The sequence below is a fragment of the Lutra lutra genome, chromosome X (genome assembly GCF_902655055.1).
Source record: "Lutra lutra chromosome X, mLutLut1.2, whole genome shotgun sequence".
In the NCBI taxonomy this organism is placed as follows: Eukaryota; Metazoa; Chordata; class Mammalia; order Carnivora; family Mustelidae; genus Lutra; species Lutra lutra.
In genome coordinates, this window is record NC_062296.1 from 84,660,602 (window position 1) to 84,677,055 (window position 16,454).

At 43.4% G+C, this 16,454-nt stretch overlaps 1 protein-coding gene across 30 annotated transcripts in view; it reads left to right on the forward strand.

The window, feature by feature from the left end:
- ADGRG2 (adhesion G protein-coupled receptor G2) overlaps positions 1-14,445 on the forward strand; it is a 143,731-nt gene extending 129,286 nt beyond the window's left edge. For all 30 annotated transcript variants that reach the window (XM_047715256.1, XM_047715260.1, XM_047715261.1 and 27 more), the window contains 6 exons: positions 844-1,112; positions 3,777-3,876; positions 4,431-4,714; positions 6,885-6,986; positions 8,791-8,943; positions 12,694-14,445. In XM_047715256.1, the coding sequence (XP_047571212.1) occupies positions 844-1,112; positions 3,777-3,876; positions 4,431-4,714; positions 6,885-6,986; positions 8,791-8,943; positions 12,694-12,878 (1,093 nt within the window). In that variant the 3' untranslated portion in view covers positions 12,879-14,445. The remainder of the gene's footprint in view (positions 1-843; positions 1,113-3,776; positions 3,877-4,430; positions 4,715-6,884; positions 6,987-8,790; positions 8,944-12,693) is intronic.
- The last annotated feature ends 2,009 nt before the right edge of the window (positions 14,446-16,454 follow it).

A 16,454-nucleotide genomic window follows, 5' to 3' on the forward strand; every position in this document is an offset into this window, starting at 1 on the left:
TTACAAATAATGGCATCTCCTTCTTGGCTTACGTGAAGGGTCCCTTTGGTCATTTTGGGATGTGGGGGGGTGGGGGGGCAGATTCCAACAAATTCTGTTGGGAAAAAAGAAAATAGGCACTTTCATTACATTAACTAAATTAAAGAGTATGTAAGTTCTGGGGTTTAGATTTTGGACACTGCTTAGAAAATGTAGAAATTTACTTGCAGTGCCAAACTAAGGGTCCAGCTGTAACTATAGATCTTCTAGTGGACCTTTGGAAGTATGATTAATGAGACTAAATGACCATCAGGCCAGCCATGACTCAGAATGATTTCACCAGATCCAGTTTCTCACACATAGACATGCACATGTCATCAGTTCGCTCTGATTTCCTCTGCCTCTTTCATTTAGCTATAGTTTAAACTCTTCTCTCCGTGATCTAATTTTAACTTATAGCATAATAGGGGATCTGGCTCTGTTTGAAGATCTGAATGTAGGAGCCTGTTGTAGGAGAAGCAACAGCAGTGCTTCTCGAAGTCATTTGGGGAGAAATTAAGGTGGACGCTCAGTCGATTTCACTACAAATTACTTAAAAGGATGGGTCAGCTGTCAGCATGTGAAAGGTTCCCCTGAAGAGATTTTCCATATTGTTAGGACAGCAGATACTCTGTTTTGAGTTTTCCTTTGTTGCTGTTTGGGTTGCTGATTTTTAATGTCTGCCCTAGCCCCACTGGGACACACACAGGGAAGAAATTGAGGCATATAGACGTTGACCAAAAAACACAAATACATTTCTTAGATATGCTCACATAAGGCTTGTCAGATTGCGGTGCTAATTCTTTTCTCGTCCTCTCCTTTTAGGAAGCTTCGGAGGGATTACCCTTCCAAAATCCTCATCCAGCTGTGTGCGGCTCTGCTCCTGCTGAACCTGGCGTTCCTCTTGGACTCGTGGATAGCTCTGTACGACATGCGAGGCCTCTGCATCTCCGTGGCTGTATTTCTGCACTATTTTCTGTTGGTCTCATTCACCTGGATGGGCCTGGAAGCATTCCATATGTACCTGGCCCTTGTGAAAGTGTTTAATACTTACATCCGGAAATACATTCTCAAATTCTGCATTGTTGGTTGGGGTATGTATAATTTGGCTTGCACATGGCCTGGGCTTTCTCCAAAGCTCTTGCCCTGCTGTTCTGGTTTTTCATCAGGTAGAGACAATGGTAAAGCGGGTCATACTTAGCAGGTTTCTTAAACAGCTGTATTGTCCTTACATGGTGCCCTGCCCAAAGGGCAACCTTGTCCAGTCTCTCTCTCTTTTTTTCTTTTTTTTTTTTTTTCAGGATTTGTTTATTTGTTTTAGAGGGGCGGGCAGAGGGAGAGGGAGAGAGAACCTTGAGCAGACTCGGTGCTGAGTGCGGAGCCCAGTGTGGGGCTCGGTGTCATAACCCTGACAGGTAATCTAACCTGTGCTTGAACACTTCTGTTATTAGGGAGCTCATTATCTTTGTTAAAAAAAGAAAAAAATTCAACTGACTAAATTTTAAAGATCTTATTGGCTCTATTCAGAGAATTCATGAATCAACAGCATCCAGTCTAGCAGACAGAAAGGAGCTATACAGGGGCTCCTGAGTGGCTCAGTGGGTTAAAGCCTCTGCCTTCGGCTCAGGTCATGATCCCAGGGTCCTGGTATTGAGCCCCGCATCGGGGGCGGGGGGGTGGGGTGTCTCTGCTCAGCAGGGAGCCTGCTTCCTCCTCTCTCTTTGCATGACTCTCTGCCTATTTGTGATCTCTGTCAAACAAATAAAATAATAAATAAAATCTTTTAAAAAAAAAAGGAGTTGTACAAAAGGAAAGATGTTGATAGGCAAAGGAAACAGGAATAACCAAGTTATGCTAGGCAAAAAAGCAAGTTCGTTATGGCCAGGTTCCTTTCCTTTAGGGGATGACAGAAGTGTCCATCAGGCAGATTACCTAAACTAGCGCTAATAATGTGATTCCCGGTTTAAGATTCCATTTCTGGGAGAGCTGAAATTGTAATTAAGTCAAGTCTCTGTTTCATGACCCGGGGCTTGCCATAAATGACTCAATTCTAGGTCTGTTGTCTGGTTTTTAATACCTTACAAAGCAGCCAATAACCATTTTCTAAAGCCCTACAGCTCTGATTTCCCATTAAGTTCACTTGTCTCTCTGACGGCACTCACCCAGTGGTCTTATTTTTGCTTTATACGGCAAAAAAATAATAAGCTGACACCTCTCTGCCAAAGAGCCCTTTAGATAATCTACAAGTAATATATAACACTGTGAAAAATGCCCTGTTTTTCCATGTATTTTCATACAAGTAACCCCACGAAAGACAAGCCGGTGAGGTTATCACAAGGCAGTTTATTGCTAACATCAGGTAAGGAAACCGGCTTAAAGCGATGACGTGATTTACCCAATTCACATAGTTTGAGAGCAGCCCCGCCTGGCTTTCTGATTTCTCATGCGTGTCCTTTCCACTGAATTAGAGCCGCCATCCCTCCCTGTCTTCTTTTTCAGGCTAAATATTCCTTCAGCTATCCTCTACACAGCAGTGCCGCAGACCCTTTACCACCCTTGTCACCCACCTGTCATTATATCTCTGTCAAGAATAACAGAACACCTTTCCAGAGAGATGAGTCGCTTCTTCCTAGAAAAATCAACCACTGCTTCTGACATTGGGCATGGATTCAGTCTTTGTGGAATACCAAACGGCCCCATTCTTGGTCCTAGACAAGCTCCACAACCCCAATATTTTATTTTTAGGAAAGTGTTTCACTTAGGAAGTCACCGTATATTAGTGTCTCTGTAAGGTACAAATACAAAAGAATTCAATGAAATTTTATATTACACTGTACCAGGCACCCCAACTTATGAGGAGGAATTGTTTTTTATTTACCAGAGACTTGAGATTGGATGTCAGGCTGGTCTTTGTGCACAGAGTGTGAGCTGTCTGCATGGAGTCTGCTGAGGGGTGACGGGATGGGGGGTGAGAGGGACTCTTTCTCAACCAAATGCCATTTTAAACTGGGAAGAGCCTTCTCATCGTGCTGCTGCTTTGTGGAAGCACCAGTAAGTCCTTGAAAGAGCCAGTATGGCGGCAGTCAGTACCCACAGATCAACCGGGTCTGCTCCCCAGTCCATCACTGGGTTCCAGGTAATCAGTAGAGGATTTGGGGTTCATAATGGAAGATTTGCCAGGAGTGGCTGATAACCCTACTCCGTTGTTTACATTTTCGAGTCCTTTACTTTGCTGGCCACCTGAACCTCAAAATTACATTCCAGGTGTGTGTAAGTCAAGGGTAACTCTAGCTACTGTAGCCAACCAAAAACAACAACAACAGAAAACCTTAGAAGAAGATAATTTCTCACATACAGTCCAGTTAGCAAGACCAGAGAGGTCTGTGGTCTCGAGGTTAGTCAGGATCCAAGCTATTGAAAACTCTCCCTCAGGATAGGGCTTCCAAAGTTGCTGTGAATTTGAGAGAAGAAAGAGTGGAGGATCTCATATAGGAAGTTTCTGTGGGACAAGCATAGAAGTAGAGCAGATCACTTCTGTCAATATCCCATTGGCCACAACCTGGTCACGTGGCCACATACACCGAGCTGCAAAGCAGGCTGGGAGAGGTCCAGCCACGTGCCAAGGAGAAGAAGAAACAGGGTTTGCCGAACAGCTCACCAGTCTGCTACCTGCAGAAAATAAAATGTGATCTCCAGTCTTTCTTTTCAATACCTTGGTTACTAGAACTCAGTGTGACTGATGTTTTCCCATCTCCCAGGGGTACCAGCTGTGGTCGTGACCATCGTCTTGGCTATATCCCCGAATAACTATGGCCTCGGATCCTATGGGAAATTCCCCAATGGCTCACCCGATGACTTGTGAGTAGTACAAAGCCCCTGAGGGAATGTTAAGTGAACTGGAAAACAGAATTCTCCAAGAAAGTGGAGTATGTAATCAGCATATCGACTCTGACTCTCATCCTAATAAAATCCAGTCTTCTCAGTTATGTGTGTAATGAGATAAGCTAGTCAGAAATGCCACGCTCCTACTTAAGTATAAAAAAAACGAATTGGAAGTATTTTGAAAATACTTTTCTAAGCCTCTGATAAAAAGGAAATACCAGCTACATTATATTAGTAAAGACTCATGGATAGAGTTGCTAAGATTTAAAGGGGGTAAAATCCTGAATGTTTCCAAAGAATAGTTTTTAAATACTTCTAATCACCAAGCGTCCTAAAATAAACTCCTAGTATTTTGGGTTTTTTTTTCCTTTGAGCTTTAAATGGTTGTTGGAGGGCAGTTGGTTTTATCTTTTTGTTCTCTTATACTTTTAGGAGATGTCTCAGTAAAACGATAAAGATTCATTGTATCATTTTGAACCATATTTCAGCACTGTAATATGTTCCCCATTGTTTTTCCCCCCAAATTCCAGTTGCTGGATCAACAGCAATGCTGTATTCTATATTACAGTTGTGGGATATTTCTGTGTGATATTTTTGCTGAACGTCAGCATGTTCATCGTGGTCCTGGTTCAGCTCTGTCGAATTAAAAAGAAGAAACAACTGGGTGCCCAGCGGAAAACCAGTATTCAAGACCTCAGGAGCGTTGCCGGCCTTACGTTTTTACTGGGCATTACTTGGGGTTTTGCCTTCTTTGCCTGGGGACCAGTTAACGTCACTTTCATGTATCTCTTCGCCATCTTTAACACCTTACAAGGTGAGCTCTAGAGCACCAACCGGGCATGAATGATCCCAGTCGGGCTAAAAATGTCTTAAGAGTTAGAGTATCTGTGAGGTGGCTAATTTCGGAGCTTAACACTTCCTTGTTGAAAACAGATTCATCTCCGAAAAAGGGGGCTTGGAGATCCTTGGAAGAAACGGGTACTTTTTTCCTCCTCCTCCATAACTACAAATTTCCCAGTGACTTCTGGCTGCGCCTGCCTTCTAGGTCTGTTTGATATGAAGACAATGAGAAACCTGAAGTCAAAAGATAGAGCCAAGTGGCCACAGCCTGGCCCCAGCGACTCTTATTAACTATATAAAAGACTTGTCAGCTCTAATTAATTTTCAATGGAGGTACTTGGGCATTAAATGCTAAGCAGGCTAATAGGTTTACATAACAATAACTATAATTCATGTCCCTTGGTTTCCTTTTATTCCAAATCTGCTGGGATGCCTTTCCATTCATCCTGGTCTCCCAGTTTCATCTTTTCCTTCCTGTTGTTTTTAGCTCTCACAGGGTCCTCCCCACCCTCCCGGTAGTTCTTTCCAGCAGTAGATGGTTTTCCCGGTTTTCAAAGAAATCCCAAGCTGAGATTGAATTCAAATGCCTAATTTGGAGGAAGCCACTTAATATACTTGTTGGTTACATGGTTTGTTAGCTTTTTAAAAAAAAAAGATTTTGTGTATTTAGAGATTTATTTCTTTATTATTTGAGAGAGAGAGAGAGAGAGAGAGAGAGAGAGAGGAGGGGCCGAGGCAGAGGGAGAGGAAGGAGAGGAGAGGAGTGGAGCACGATGCGGTGTTTGATCACGGGATCCTGTTATCAAGACCTGAGCCAAAATCAAGAGTGGATGCTTAACTGACTGAACCACCCAGGCGCCCCTGTTAATTTTAACTCACAATGTATCAGTTCCTGAATAAGTATATCCAGGTGTTATACTACATAGTATTAAACAGGAAAGTTTTATGTGCCATAATGGCGTGCAAAAAAAAAAAAAAAAGAAATATGCCCAAATCACACTAATCACAAACACAAAAGCAAGGTACCTATCCTCATGTTTGTTGCAGAAACCAATCCTGCCTCTCCCTCTTCATTTCCCCCAGAATGTCTTCTCATTAGAATAGGAATAGATGAAAAGAACGTGTCCCTTCATTTACAAAAGGGAACTGAAGCCTAATTCACTGGGCTTTGGGGTTAAGGAAAGCTGAGTGTAGGTTCTGAGTTGGGACTTAGGTAGGCCCATCTGGATCTCTCTCATACCTGCCATTTCTCCTCTTACGCAGCCATCGGGGGCTGCCCAAGGGTGGCTGATAAACAGGGGTGAGCGGTAGTCAAGATGGCAGGTTTCAGGATGGGCACGTGTAGTGTACTGGAAGGAATCTTGACACTTAAAAGGAAGATTTTACAAGATCGATTGGGGTTTCAGGAGAGGGAGAATTCAGAAGTCATCCATTCATTCAGCAAATATTTATGGGCAAAAGCCTTGAGACGTGGTAGTAGCTTGGGGCCCTGTATTGCAGGACCAGGAAGAAGGTGGCTTAGGAGGCAGAACCTGAGTCCTTCTTCACGTCTGTAGTGTTACTCTCTTTGTGGCCAGGACAGCAGTGGAGAATTTCCTTGAACAGATTAGAGGGAGGCTGAAAAGCAGACAGGGACATCACTGTGGGGCACCGGGCTTGGGAGGAAGAGGGCAGGGCCCAGGCAAAGGACTCTGCCGAGGGCTGGAGAAGAGGAGCCGGGGCTTTGAGACCAAGGAGGATGTGGCACTTGACAGGGCATGAAGACAGATCATAAACACGGAAGCGTGAGAAGGAGGAGCCTAGGTCTGAGCTGGCATCCTGAGAGAAGTGGAGGACTTGTACTTGGAAAGATCAGGAATGCCAAGGATGGGATATGAGAGGAGAGACAGTTGAATTTTGGAAACAGGGAGTTATCGTTCCTCTCATAAGTATTTTTTATCTTACAAAGAGAGTCCCTTCAGGGTGCCTTCCAATAGCAGACTTTCTAAATGCTTTGGACTTTCTTTTTTTTTTTTTCCAATTTGCAAAATTTCACTTTGCCTACGGCTGCCAAAGATTTTATCTTTGTGCAAAGGAAGCTCATGACATTCAGGTCTCAGTCTGGGATTACGTTACAGGTTGGTTTGTTTGTTTTTCCTCCATAGGATTTTTCATATTCATCTTTTACTGCGTAGCAAAAGAGAACGTCAGAAAGCAATGGAGGCGGTATCTTTGTTGTGGAAAGTTTCGGCTGGCTGAAAATTCTGGTAAAGATTGACCTTTTTCTCCTCTTAAATCTTGAGGAAAAGACATAAGTTAAGATCTAAAGCAATGCATGCCAAAGGGCTGTCGGATCAGGAAATCAATGAATGGATTGCAATTGTGAACATTAGGGGGAAAAGCCATGGTGAATTAAAAAATAATTGCTTATAATCTGGGAATTTTGTGAACAATAGGATTAACGGGCTCATTGGTTCTTAAATGAAACAAGAGGTCAATTTTTTCCTTTTGAGCTCAGGTTTTCCATTTGTCCAAAGTCATTTGTCCTATTTCCCTTCAGAACTTGGTAAGCCTTGGCTCAACCTGGGGGGTGGGGGGAGGGGTGAAACAGGTGATGGGGACTGTGGAGGGCACGTGTCCATAATGAGCTCTCAGCACGTGTGGAAGGGCTGAGTCACTATGGCGTACCCCTGAAACTAATAGTGCACTATATGTAAACGAACTGGACTTAAAAGCATTAAAAGGGGCGCCTGGGTGGCTCAGTGGGTTAAGCCTCTGCCTTCAGCTCAGGTCATGATCTCAGGGTCCTGGGATCGAGCCCCGCATCGGGCTCTCTGCTTAGCAGGGAGCCTGCTTCCGCCCACCCCACCTCTCTGCCTACTTGTGATCTCTGTCTGTCAAATAAATAAATAAAATCTTTTTTAAAAAAAGCATTAAAAGAATTCTATAATTCTTTAATAAAGCATATTAGTTTCTTATTTAAAAAGAGAAAAAAAAAGCACCTTTGGCTCAAATGTTTTTTCTACAGGTCCTGATTGTCTGTTGCTCAATTTGTTAGTGGGCCAGACGTCGTGTAGGAATTTTAGCATACCTTGGTTATTTTGAAGTTATTTTCAGGCGTGCCCTGTGTTGCAGAGCAAATGGCTCCTTTTCAAGAAGATAAGAAAATTGAAGTACTGTTTGGAAACATAAATTCCTTTTACATGAATACCACCTTTACCATATGGCAGAGGCCTGTTGGCAGGAGATCTGCCCTGAGAAAATGGCAGTACATATAGTCTGATCCTGTTAAGTCATATAAGAGCCACCCGTCGCCACAATACAGTTGTTGCATTCTTTTTTTTAAGATTTTATTTATTCCTTTGAGAGAGAGAGTCAGAGCACACACGCAGGGCGAGCTGTGCAGGGAGAGGGAGAAGCAGACTCCCCACTGAGCAGGGAGACTGATGCAGGACTCCATCCCAGAACCCCAGGATCATGACCCAAGCTGAAGGCAGATGCTTAACCCCCTGAGCCAGGCAGGCAGGAGCCCCATCTTGTGTTCTTCTTCTTTTTTTTTTTTTTTTTAAAGATTTTATTTATTTATTTGATAGAGATCACAAGTAGGCAGAGAGGCAGGCAGAGAGAGATGGGGAAGCAGGCTCCCCACTGAGCAGAGAGCCCGATGCGGGGCTGGATCCCAGGATCCTGGGATCATGACCTGAGCTGAAGGCAGAGGCTTTATCCCACTGAGCCACCCAGGCGCCCCTAATCTTGTGTTCTTCTTAAGACCGTCCTCAGCTCTGGGGCAGTGCCTAGTTCAGCGGATATCTGTAGACACAATCAAATCAGCGTGGCCTGAATGTAGGCTACTTTTAACTAGGTGGTCCTTTAGAGGACAAAAAGGTAAATAGTCTTACATGCACACACAATTGATCACACAACTAATGAAGTATGTGACTCCTTTGTAAGAAGAGGGAGTGAGATCTGGAAGTGAGATCAGTTGCGAGAACGAGTTCCACTGTGACCTGTCTCTTGCATTTGAGCTTCAACTTTCCGCCCTATTTCTCTGAAATGCTTATTCTGCTGTAGACTGGAGTAAAACTGCTACTAATGGTTTAAAGAAGCAGACTGTAAACCAAGGAGTGTCCAGCTCTTCAAATTCCTTACAGTCAAACAGTAACTCCACGCACTCCACCACGCTGCTGGTGAATACCGATTGCTCGGGCCTTGTGAGCGGGAACGGTACGTATCCCTCAACGTAGTACTTCTCAAGCCAGGGTTTGTTTTATTAAAGTAGTTTTCTCCTTTCGCGGCATTTTTGCTAAGCAAAGAGAAAAAGTACCTATGACGAGTGGATCGAAATGTGGCTCCCTTACGGAACAGAAAGTTTACTGACTCAGATGTATTCAGTTGAGAGCAAATACCGCAAAAGCAGTTTTTTTAAGGTTTAGTTTTTCATGATGGGACTTAATGATGACCTAAAATGTTTCACGTTGCAAACCCTAATTTAAGGTCTGCCCAGAAACCTCAGTGCTGTGCTCCTGCTGTATGAGCTGTACTGAAAATAGTTAAGACCATATTGATTTTTTTTAAAGATTTTATTTATTTATTTGACAGACAGAGATCACAAGTAGGCAGAGAGGCAGGCAGAGAGAGAGAAGGGGGGAAGCAGGCTCCCCGCCGAGCAGAGAGCCCGATGTGGGACTCAATCCCAGGACCCTGAGATCATGACCCGAGACGAAGGTCGAGGCTTAACCCACTGAGCCACCCAGGTGCCCAAGATCATATTGATTTTTATAGTACATCTATAATCATACATATTTTCAATACTTTTAAACCTTCCTATTTTTTGCTTGTCGTGTTTGTCCATTCTTTTCCACAGCATGGCTGCCTTGTGGCAGTGCCCAGATCCCCATTAATGTATCAAACACTGCCAGGATGAATTGAGGCCAGTTCTGGGGACCATGTATGTCACCAGTATATGAATAGATTTTCGCTGCAACGCCTCCTTATACTAATTCTGACATTTCTAGCTGAAACTTCCATTACATTTTCTTTCTTTCATACACTGGGGCTGTCCATTACTCATAAAGGCTTATGTACTTCATTCGTCTTTGGCTTCTTAATACATCTTTTGCATTTTCATAAAAACGTCTATTTCTGCTCATATACTTTCGCCTTCCCTGGAGAATTTGCCTTTATTCATTGTGTTAGGATATTAAGTACTTAATCAATTTAATTTAATATAATTATTTTAATTATATTCTAATCTCCTGAAGATGGGAGGTCCTGCTGGTTTATAGAGAATTTTAAAAGTACAATAGAATGCCTCTAAGTCGAGGTTTCTCAACCTTGGCACAGCTGACATTTGGAGCTAGGTAACTGTTTGGTTTTGGGAGGGGGGAGCCTGTCCCATGCGGTTGGGGGTTGGGGACGTTTAGCAACATCCCTGGTTTCCACCCACCAGATACCAGGAGTACCTGTCCCCTCACCTCCAGTTGTGACAAGCAAAAATGTCTTCAGACATTGTGAAATGTCCCCTGAGGGGTAAAATCACCCACCCCCCCTTCACTGAGAACCATTACTGTAGAAGAGGAAAAACACCTACCATTTGGCCTTAGCTCCTTACTGTAGTTGTCAGGGTAAGAGCGCTGGGGGTCTAGGACAAATGGCTCTATGGGGAATGACTATAAGTAAAGAGAGCAGAGGCAGTAGTGATTAAGACTGGCTGGTAAGTTAGCATGAAAAAGCAGGTTCAAAGCCGAGAACTCAGAGGTGTGAGGTAAGCCATCATGAATCCTTACAATCACAACATGTTAGAAAGCCTGTTGGCTTGGACAGAAATGTTTGGTGCTCTTAAAGCCAGAGTTTTCCATATTCTAGAAACAACTCACAGATGAAGCCTCACTTGCCTAGCCTGTGTTGCCATATTTCGGGCAGTCAGGTTTGACGGAAGCAACACATTTTTGTGCAGCTGTTTGACATGGCTGATTTGACACAGCTGTTTTTGGTGGCCGACAGCGAGGGTGGGGGTAGATTTTTCGCCACCGGAACGGCCGAGTTTTTAATACCGTGTAACAAGCTCATCAGATGGGCATCCCTGACTCCTCGGGCTGCACACCGGGATCTGCGATGGATGAGGGACGGGATGGGCCACTCCAAAAAAGAAGGTGGAAGCTTAATGGTTCATTTCACCAGGTCAGATTGTCCCTGCACCAAAATGTCCTCAAACCAAAATGCCTAAAGCAGGACAGCTGGCCTCAGATGGTCACACGCCCTATTTGGGCTGTGTTGACCATATCCATCACCTAGTTTATGCGAATGCCACCTATCTGATTATGCGTGAGCAGCTATCTCATTCCACACAGCAGGGAGGGGGGGGCATCCACAAGCTCACATTTTGAAAGAAATGTCACATGTTGTTGACTCCGTCAGTTCTGAGCCACACAAAACCTTGTACAAAACACTTGATTTCTGAAACCTTAGTTTCATGGTCGGTGGAATGGGGATAATAAAAGCACTCAGCGTGTAATGTAATGAGATAATACTTACACAGTTGTCAACACTGTTAGTCATTATTGTGATGATTATAGCATGAACTAAAAAATGGGCTTCTTATTCAGCTTTCTGTTTTTAAGATTTATTTACTTATTTTAGAGATAGGGAGAGCATACAAGTGGAAGGGACAGAGCCAGAGGGAGAGAGAATCTCAAGCAGATTGCACTGAGCGTAGAGTCTGACATGGGACTCAATCTCAGAACCCTGAGATCACAGCTTGAGCCGAAACCAGGAGTCAGTCACTCAACGGACTACACCCCCCAGGCGTCCTGGCATTTGGTTTTCTACGTTGTCTTCTAGTAGGATAATGTTCAGGAGGATAGTGCCAAGTAGCCGGAGGGTCTTAGCAGCTATGGTTTCGCGCTTCCTGCACACACACAGTCGAAGGCCTGCTTGCTGTGTGGGAGGCCCAGGTCAAAACTACGATGTCTCTAGAATGTCCAGCTGCACCCTGGCTTGGACTCTGAGGTTGTAATAAATTGGTCGTTTCCTCGTGGGAATCAGTCCTGACCTGGTTTAGTCAGAGGGGCTGTTTTAGTCTACCAGAGCTAGTTTTGTCTTGCTCATGACTATTTTTGCTCTCAGTTTCTCTGGTACAAAGTTTTATTTTATAGAAATCTTTTTTTTTTTAATTTATTTATTTGTCAGAGAGAGAGCGAGCGAGCGGGAGAACACAAGCAGGCAGAGCGACAGGCAGAGGCAGAGAGAGAAGCAGGCTCCCCACTGAGCAAGGAGCCCAATGCGGGACTCGATCCCAGGACTCTGGGATCACGACCTGAGCCGAAGGCAGCGGCTTAACCAACTGAGCCACCCAGGGGTCCCAGAAATCTTTTTTTTTTAAGACTTTATTTATTTATTTGAGAGAGAGAGAGAGAGAGAGAGACAGTGAGAGAGAGCATGAGCAAGGAGAAGGTGAGAGGGAGAAGCAGACTCCCCGTGGAGCTGGGAGCCCTATGTGGGACTTGATCCTGGGACCCCGGGATCATGACCTGAGCTGAAGGCAGTTGCTTAACCAGCTGAGCCACCTGGGCACCCTATTTTATAGGCATCTTAAGGAACCAAGAACTTCATAAGGGGACATATGGGATCTCTGTTAACCTTAATCTTTTGGGGGAGACCAGAATATTGCATTAGGTCATGCTGTTCAGAAGCTACTTCTTGATAATATGATTAACCAGAGTTAGGAAATTGGCCTTTTCCAATCAAATATATTATTTTCCTTCATACTTGACCATTTCATTAAAAAAAAAAATTGCTATAGAGAACAGGTTTCTGACACATTCTCTAGTTTCTATATAATATAGTATTATATATTTAAAAAAGAAAACACGTACTACATGTGCCTACTTCAGAGCAAAGGGATTTAACTGTGTTTATTTTTTAATTGTTTTTTGTGGATACTTTGTGACACCAGATTTGTTTTTCCTTCTATAGGGAATGCTTCAACAGAGAAGAATGGTGTTTCTTTCAGTGTTCAGAATGGAGATGTGTGCCTTCATGATTTCACTGGAAAACAGCACATGTTTACTGAGAAAGAAGATACGTGCAACGGTAAAAGCCGTATCGCTCTCAGAAGGACTTCAAAGCGGGGAAGTTTACACTTTATTGAGCAAATGTGATTCCTTTTTCTAAAAACAAAGCACGATGCTTGACAGTGTGAAAATGTCCAATTTTACCTTTTACACAATGTGAGATGTGTGAAAATCAACTAATTTTATACTCAGCAACCTCTGGAGGAACATATGCTAATTGAGGGCAATGGTTATTGGAAGAGGAAACCCAAGACATTATCCATGGTTTTTAGACATTTGCCATCTGGTTTTTAACCTTCATTTTAAAAGAAGGCTGGGTTTAAACGATACAGTAAGAATAAGACTCGTTTAAAATCAAAGTAGTTCATTTCTAGCTGTATTCTAAAGAGGCCGAGTCATCTATGATAAGGTCCGATAAAGCAATTATTGACTTCAACCTGTTGGTGAGTTCAGTTGTGCATGCCTTTGTTGTAAATAAGCTAAATTCTAGTGATCCCATGTCAAATATCTTCAACATTTCTTGTATTTATTTTCTACTGTGTAAATTAATTTCTTTGTAGAATCGTGGTTGTGTTATTGTGTCTAATGTGATAATTCAGAAAATCCTTGCTGGTTCAGTGAATTCTAAAGCTCCTTTTGGAGATTATATGGGATGTGAAATACAGAAGCTTCACTGAAATCAAGAAATAATGGTGCCAGCTCGACTGGAAAAAACGTACGCAGACAGTGCCACAATTAGCTCATTAGTGCCTTTGAGCAAGTTGGAAAAATGTGTCCCCCCCCCTCCCCGGGCAGACACAGCCCCGAGCGCTTATGGTTTGGCAGACAAAGTGGGGGCCATATTTTAGCCCCACGTATCCTCTTGGGTGCACCCTTGTGCAGGGCACCACGTGTACAACAAACGTGGCAGCCAATCCCAGTGCCCATCTCCTGACCTCATTCCTAGTAAGCAGATTATGGAACCTGCACCAAGATGTTTCACCTAGTACCTTGGCCACAGAGAGGGATAGAACCGTAATCTAGACCATCTGTCAGCAAAATTGTGACTGTGGAGGAGATCCATACACTGCCACTTCTCACATCCCCAGAGCCTTTCAGACAAGGGGAGGAGAGTAGGATTGATTCCCTTTTAAAGGAGAGGTAGATGAGGAAAAAAAAATCCTATTGCTCTTCTTTAAAAGGCAACTGCATAGTACTTTAGTTGTCATGACTGGTACACTCTGGCCCAGCCAGACTTGTGATTATTTTTTAAAAGGTGTCAAGTCTTGAAGAATGTATAGTGACAAGGGGGAGCAGCTGTTGGGAGCGTGAACTATCCTGCAATGCTGTCGTTTCCATATGTATCAAACCCTGATTGCTCCTAGTTAAGGAGGGTTTATCGTGCTTCCCGCCTATAGCTGCCTGAGCTACTCCTCAGGTGTGTCCTGATGAGGAACCTTGCAAGACCCCGTAGTTAGGTCTTTCACTAGAGTTCCCTTGCATATATTTCAAGGGAAGGTCATAGCTCCAGCTAACCACAGTAATAATGTAATACACCTCTGTGAGTGCTGATTTGCCTTTGCGATATTTCTTCTCTGATTTATTTAATTGTCTTGTATTTATGTCAAAATCGACAAAAATGTTAAGATCGCCAAAATAAATTTGTAGTTCAGTCCTTTGAGTTTGAAAGCTTTCACTGAGAGAAGGCGACCGTGATCTCCTTCCCTGGCGGCGTGGCGTGTGAGTGGCCTGACACGGAGGAACGCGACGGGAACATCTTCTAGCAAACAGCAGACACACAGTGACTGTGAGGCTAGAGCAAGGTTCCTCCCCACGGGATCAGTTTCTGAGGTCTCTACAGTCTTTCCAGCCTCCCTTTTTAACACATGTTGCCATCGGCCTTCGCAGCCCCGGATTTGGATCCCCTCCCTCCATGTCTCCGCATCCTCAGCATTGAGCAGTAGGATTTCGAGAAGGGGAAGACAGGATTTGGGGCTTCTGGGGGAGCTGATGAGTATGGGGGAGCCACAGCTGGGGGAAGTTGGCCTTGATTCCGTAAGAGGTCTTTGAGCAGTCTCTCCTGTGATGCTCCACTGCCTCAAAGATGTTGAAGATTAAATTGTTGAGGAAGGTGGTGAGATACCTGAGATTTGGGTGTGAGATCTCAGAGACAGAATCTCAGGGAGAGGATGTAATCAAAGTATATGCCAGAGGATGCCCAGTGGCCAGTGTTCTTTAGATTCTGTCCATGCCCCCTCATTTTCCCTCTTAGGTTTTGTGTTTGGGCTGTGGTCCTTAAGCCAAATTCTCTTGTCTCTTTTTTTCCTTCACACGGATAAGGGGCAGGATAGAGAGAATGTTCCTGAAAAACAGCCTTCTTTGAGTTTAAAATTGGTCTCACAATCTGAGACTCCAATGAAGGAGACAGAAGTGCTAGTATGAGGAGGCAAGGCACGTCACAGCAGTGACCAGTATTTGAAGAAGAATTTCCTCAGAACATTCGAGAAGTTTTTCCCCCAAACACACTGCAATCATTAATCCCACAGAGTAGCTCTTAACTTCAGGGAGCAGCATCAGGACTAGTCTCAGCAAAAATGGTGAAATGGCTTCCTTTGGGATACTGGTTGTATCTAATGAGGTCATCTAGAAAGGAGGTTAGTTTGAAGGTCATTTTGACAAAGATCTACTTTACTAAATGAACAGTTTTCTGAACGGACTAGTGTGTTAACATTTTTTTTCTCCATAACAGCGTTTTAGGGACTATTCAGTTTGTCTCTGCCTCAGTTTCAACTGATGTGGTTGGAGTCTGAAGGACAGGAAAAAGGAAGCACTGGGTGGACATAAAAACATAATCTTGAATGGGCAGAATTCTTGTCAGTAGATTCTTTTTTTCTTTTCTCTAGGTACAGCATCAAAATGTTGGGCAGACAAAAATTGAATACATTCTTCCAGAATATATTCTTTTAAATATGTCTGTATATTCTTCACTGAGAAGAAATCTTACACTCCCTGGTGTTTCTACTCTTTACCTATTAGTCTCAAACTAGCAACAGGAATCTGGAACAGAGACAAATCGTACATTCTTTAAAATACTACAATAAAGATGATTGCCAGTCAAAAAAGATTTGTCATAGAAATAACAAAATTCAGTACATTGGCTCTTTCCAGAAAATTCATTCAGAATGGACCCTCTCCTTTGTGTCAAAGATGGGGTGCTCTTCCTTAGGGTCAAAAATTTGAGCCTTCCAGAAGAAACCCTAGATAGTTTCTACCTTGGTCTGCTGACATGGGCCTCTCTGGGAACTTCGTAGACCTGAACCGCAATGACAGGACAATGAGGCAGACCCTCTGGATGAGGTCAGAGAAGTCCTGTGTGGACCCTAGAGTCCACTTTTGGGCTTTCATATCTACAAAGATCATGAATCAGCTTCAGGAAGAACTTACCCCATCATGTTCCATATCTGATTCTTGACGAATATTTGGGAAATGACTTGGAGACAGGTTTCTGTCTATTGGATCACAGCCAGAGAAAGGGTTCATAGATACAGAAACCAAGTGATGGAAATTTTGCATCTTACGGACATAGGGATACTAAGATAGGAGACTGTTGTTTATATAGCGCAGCTTATGGTCCAAAATATGCATGGAAATTTAAAAGCTAAAAATTAGTAGCTTTCCTTCTTG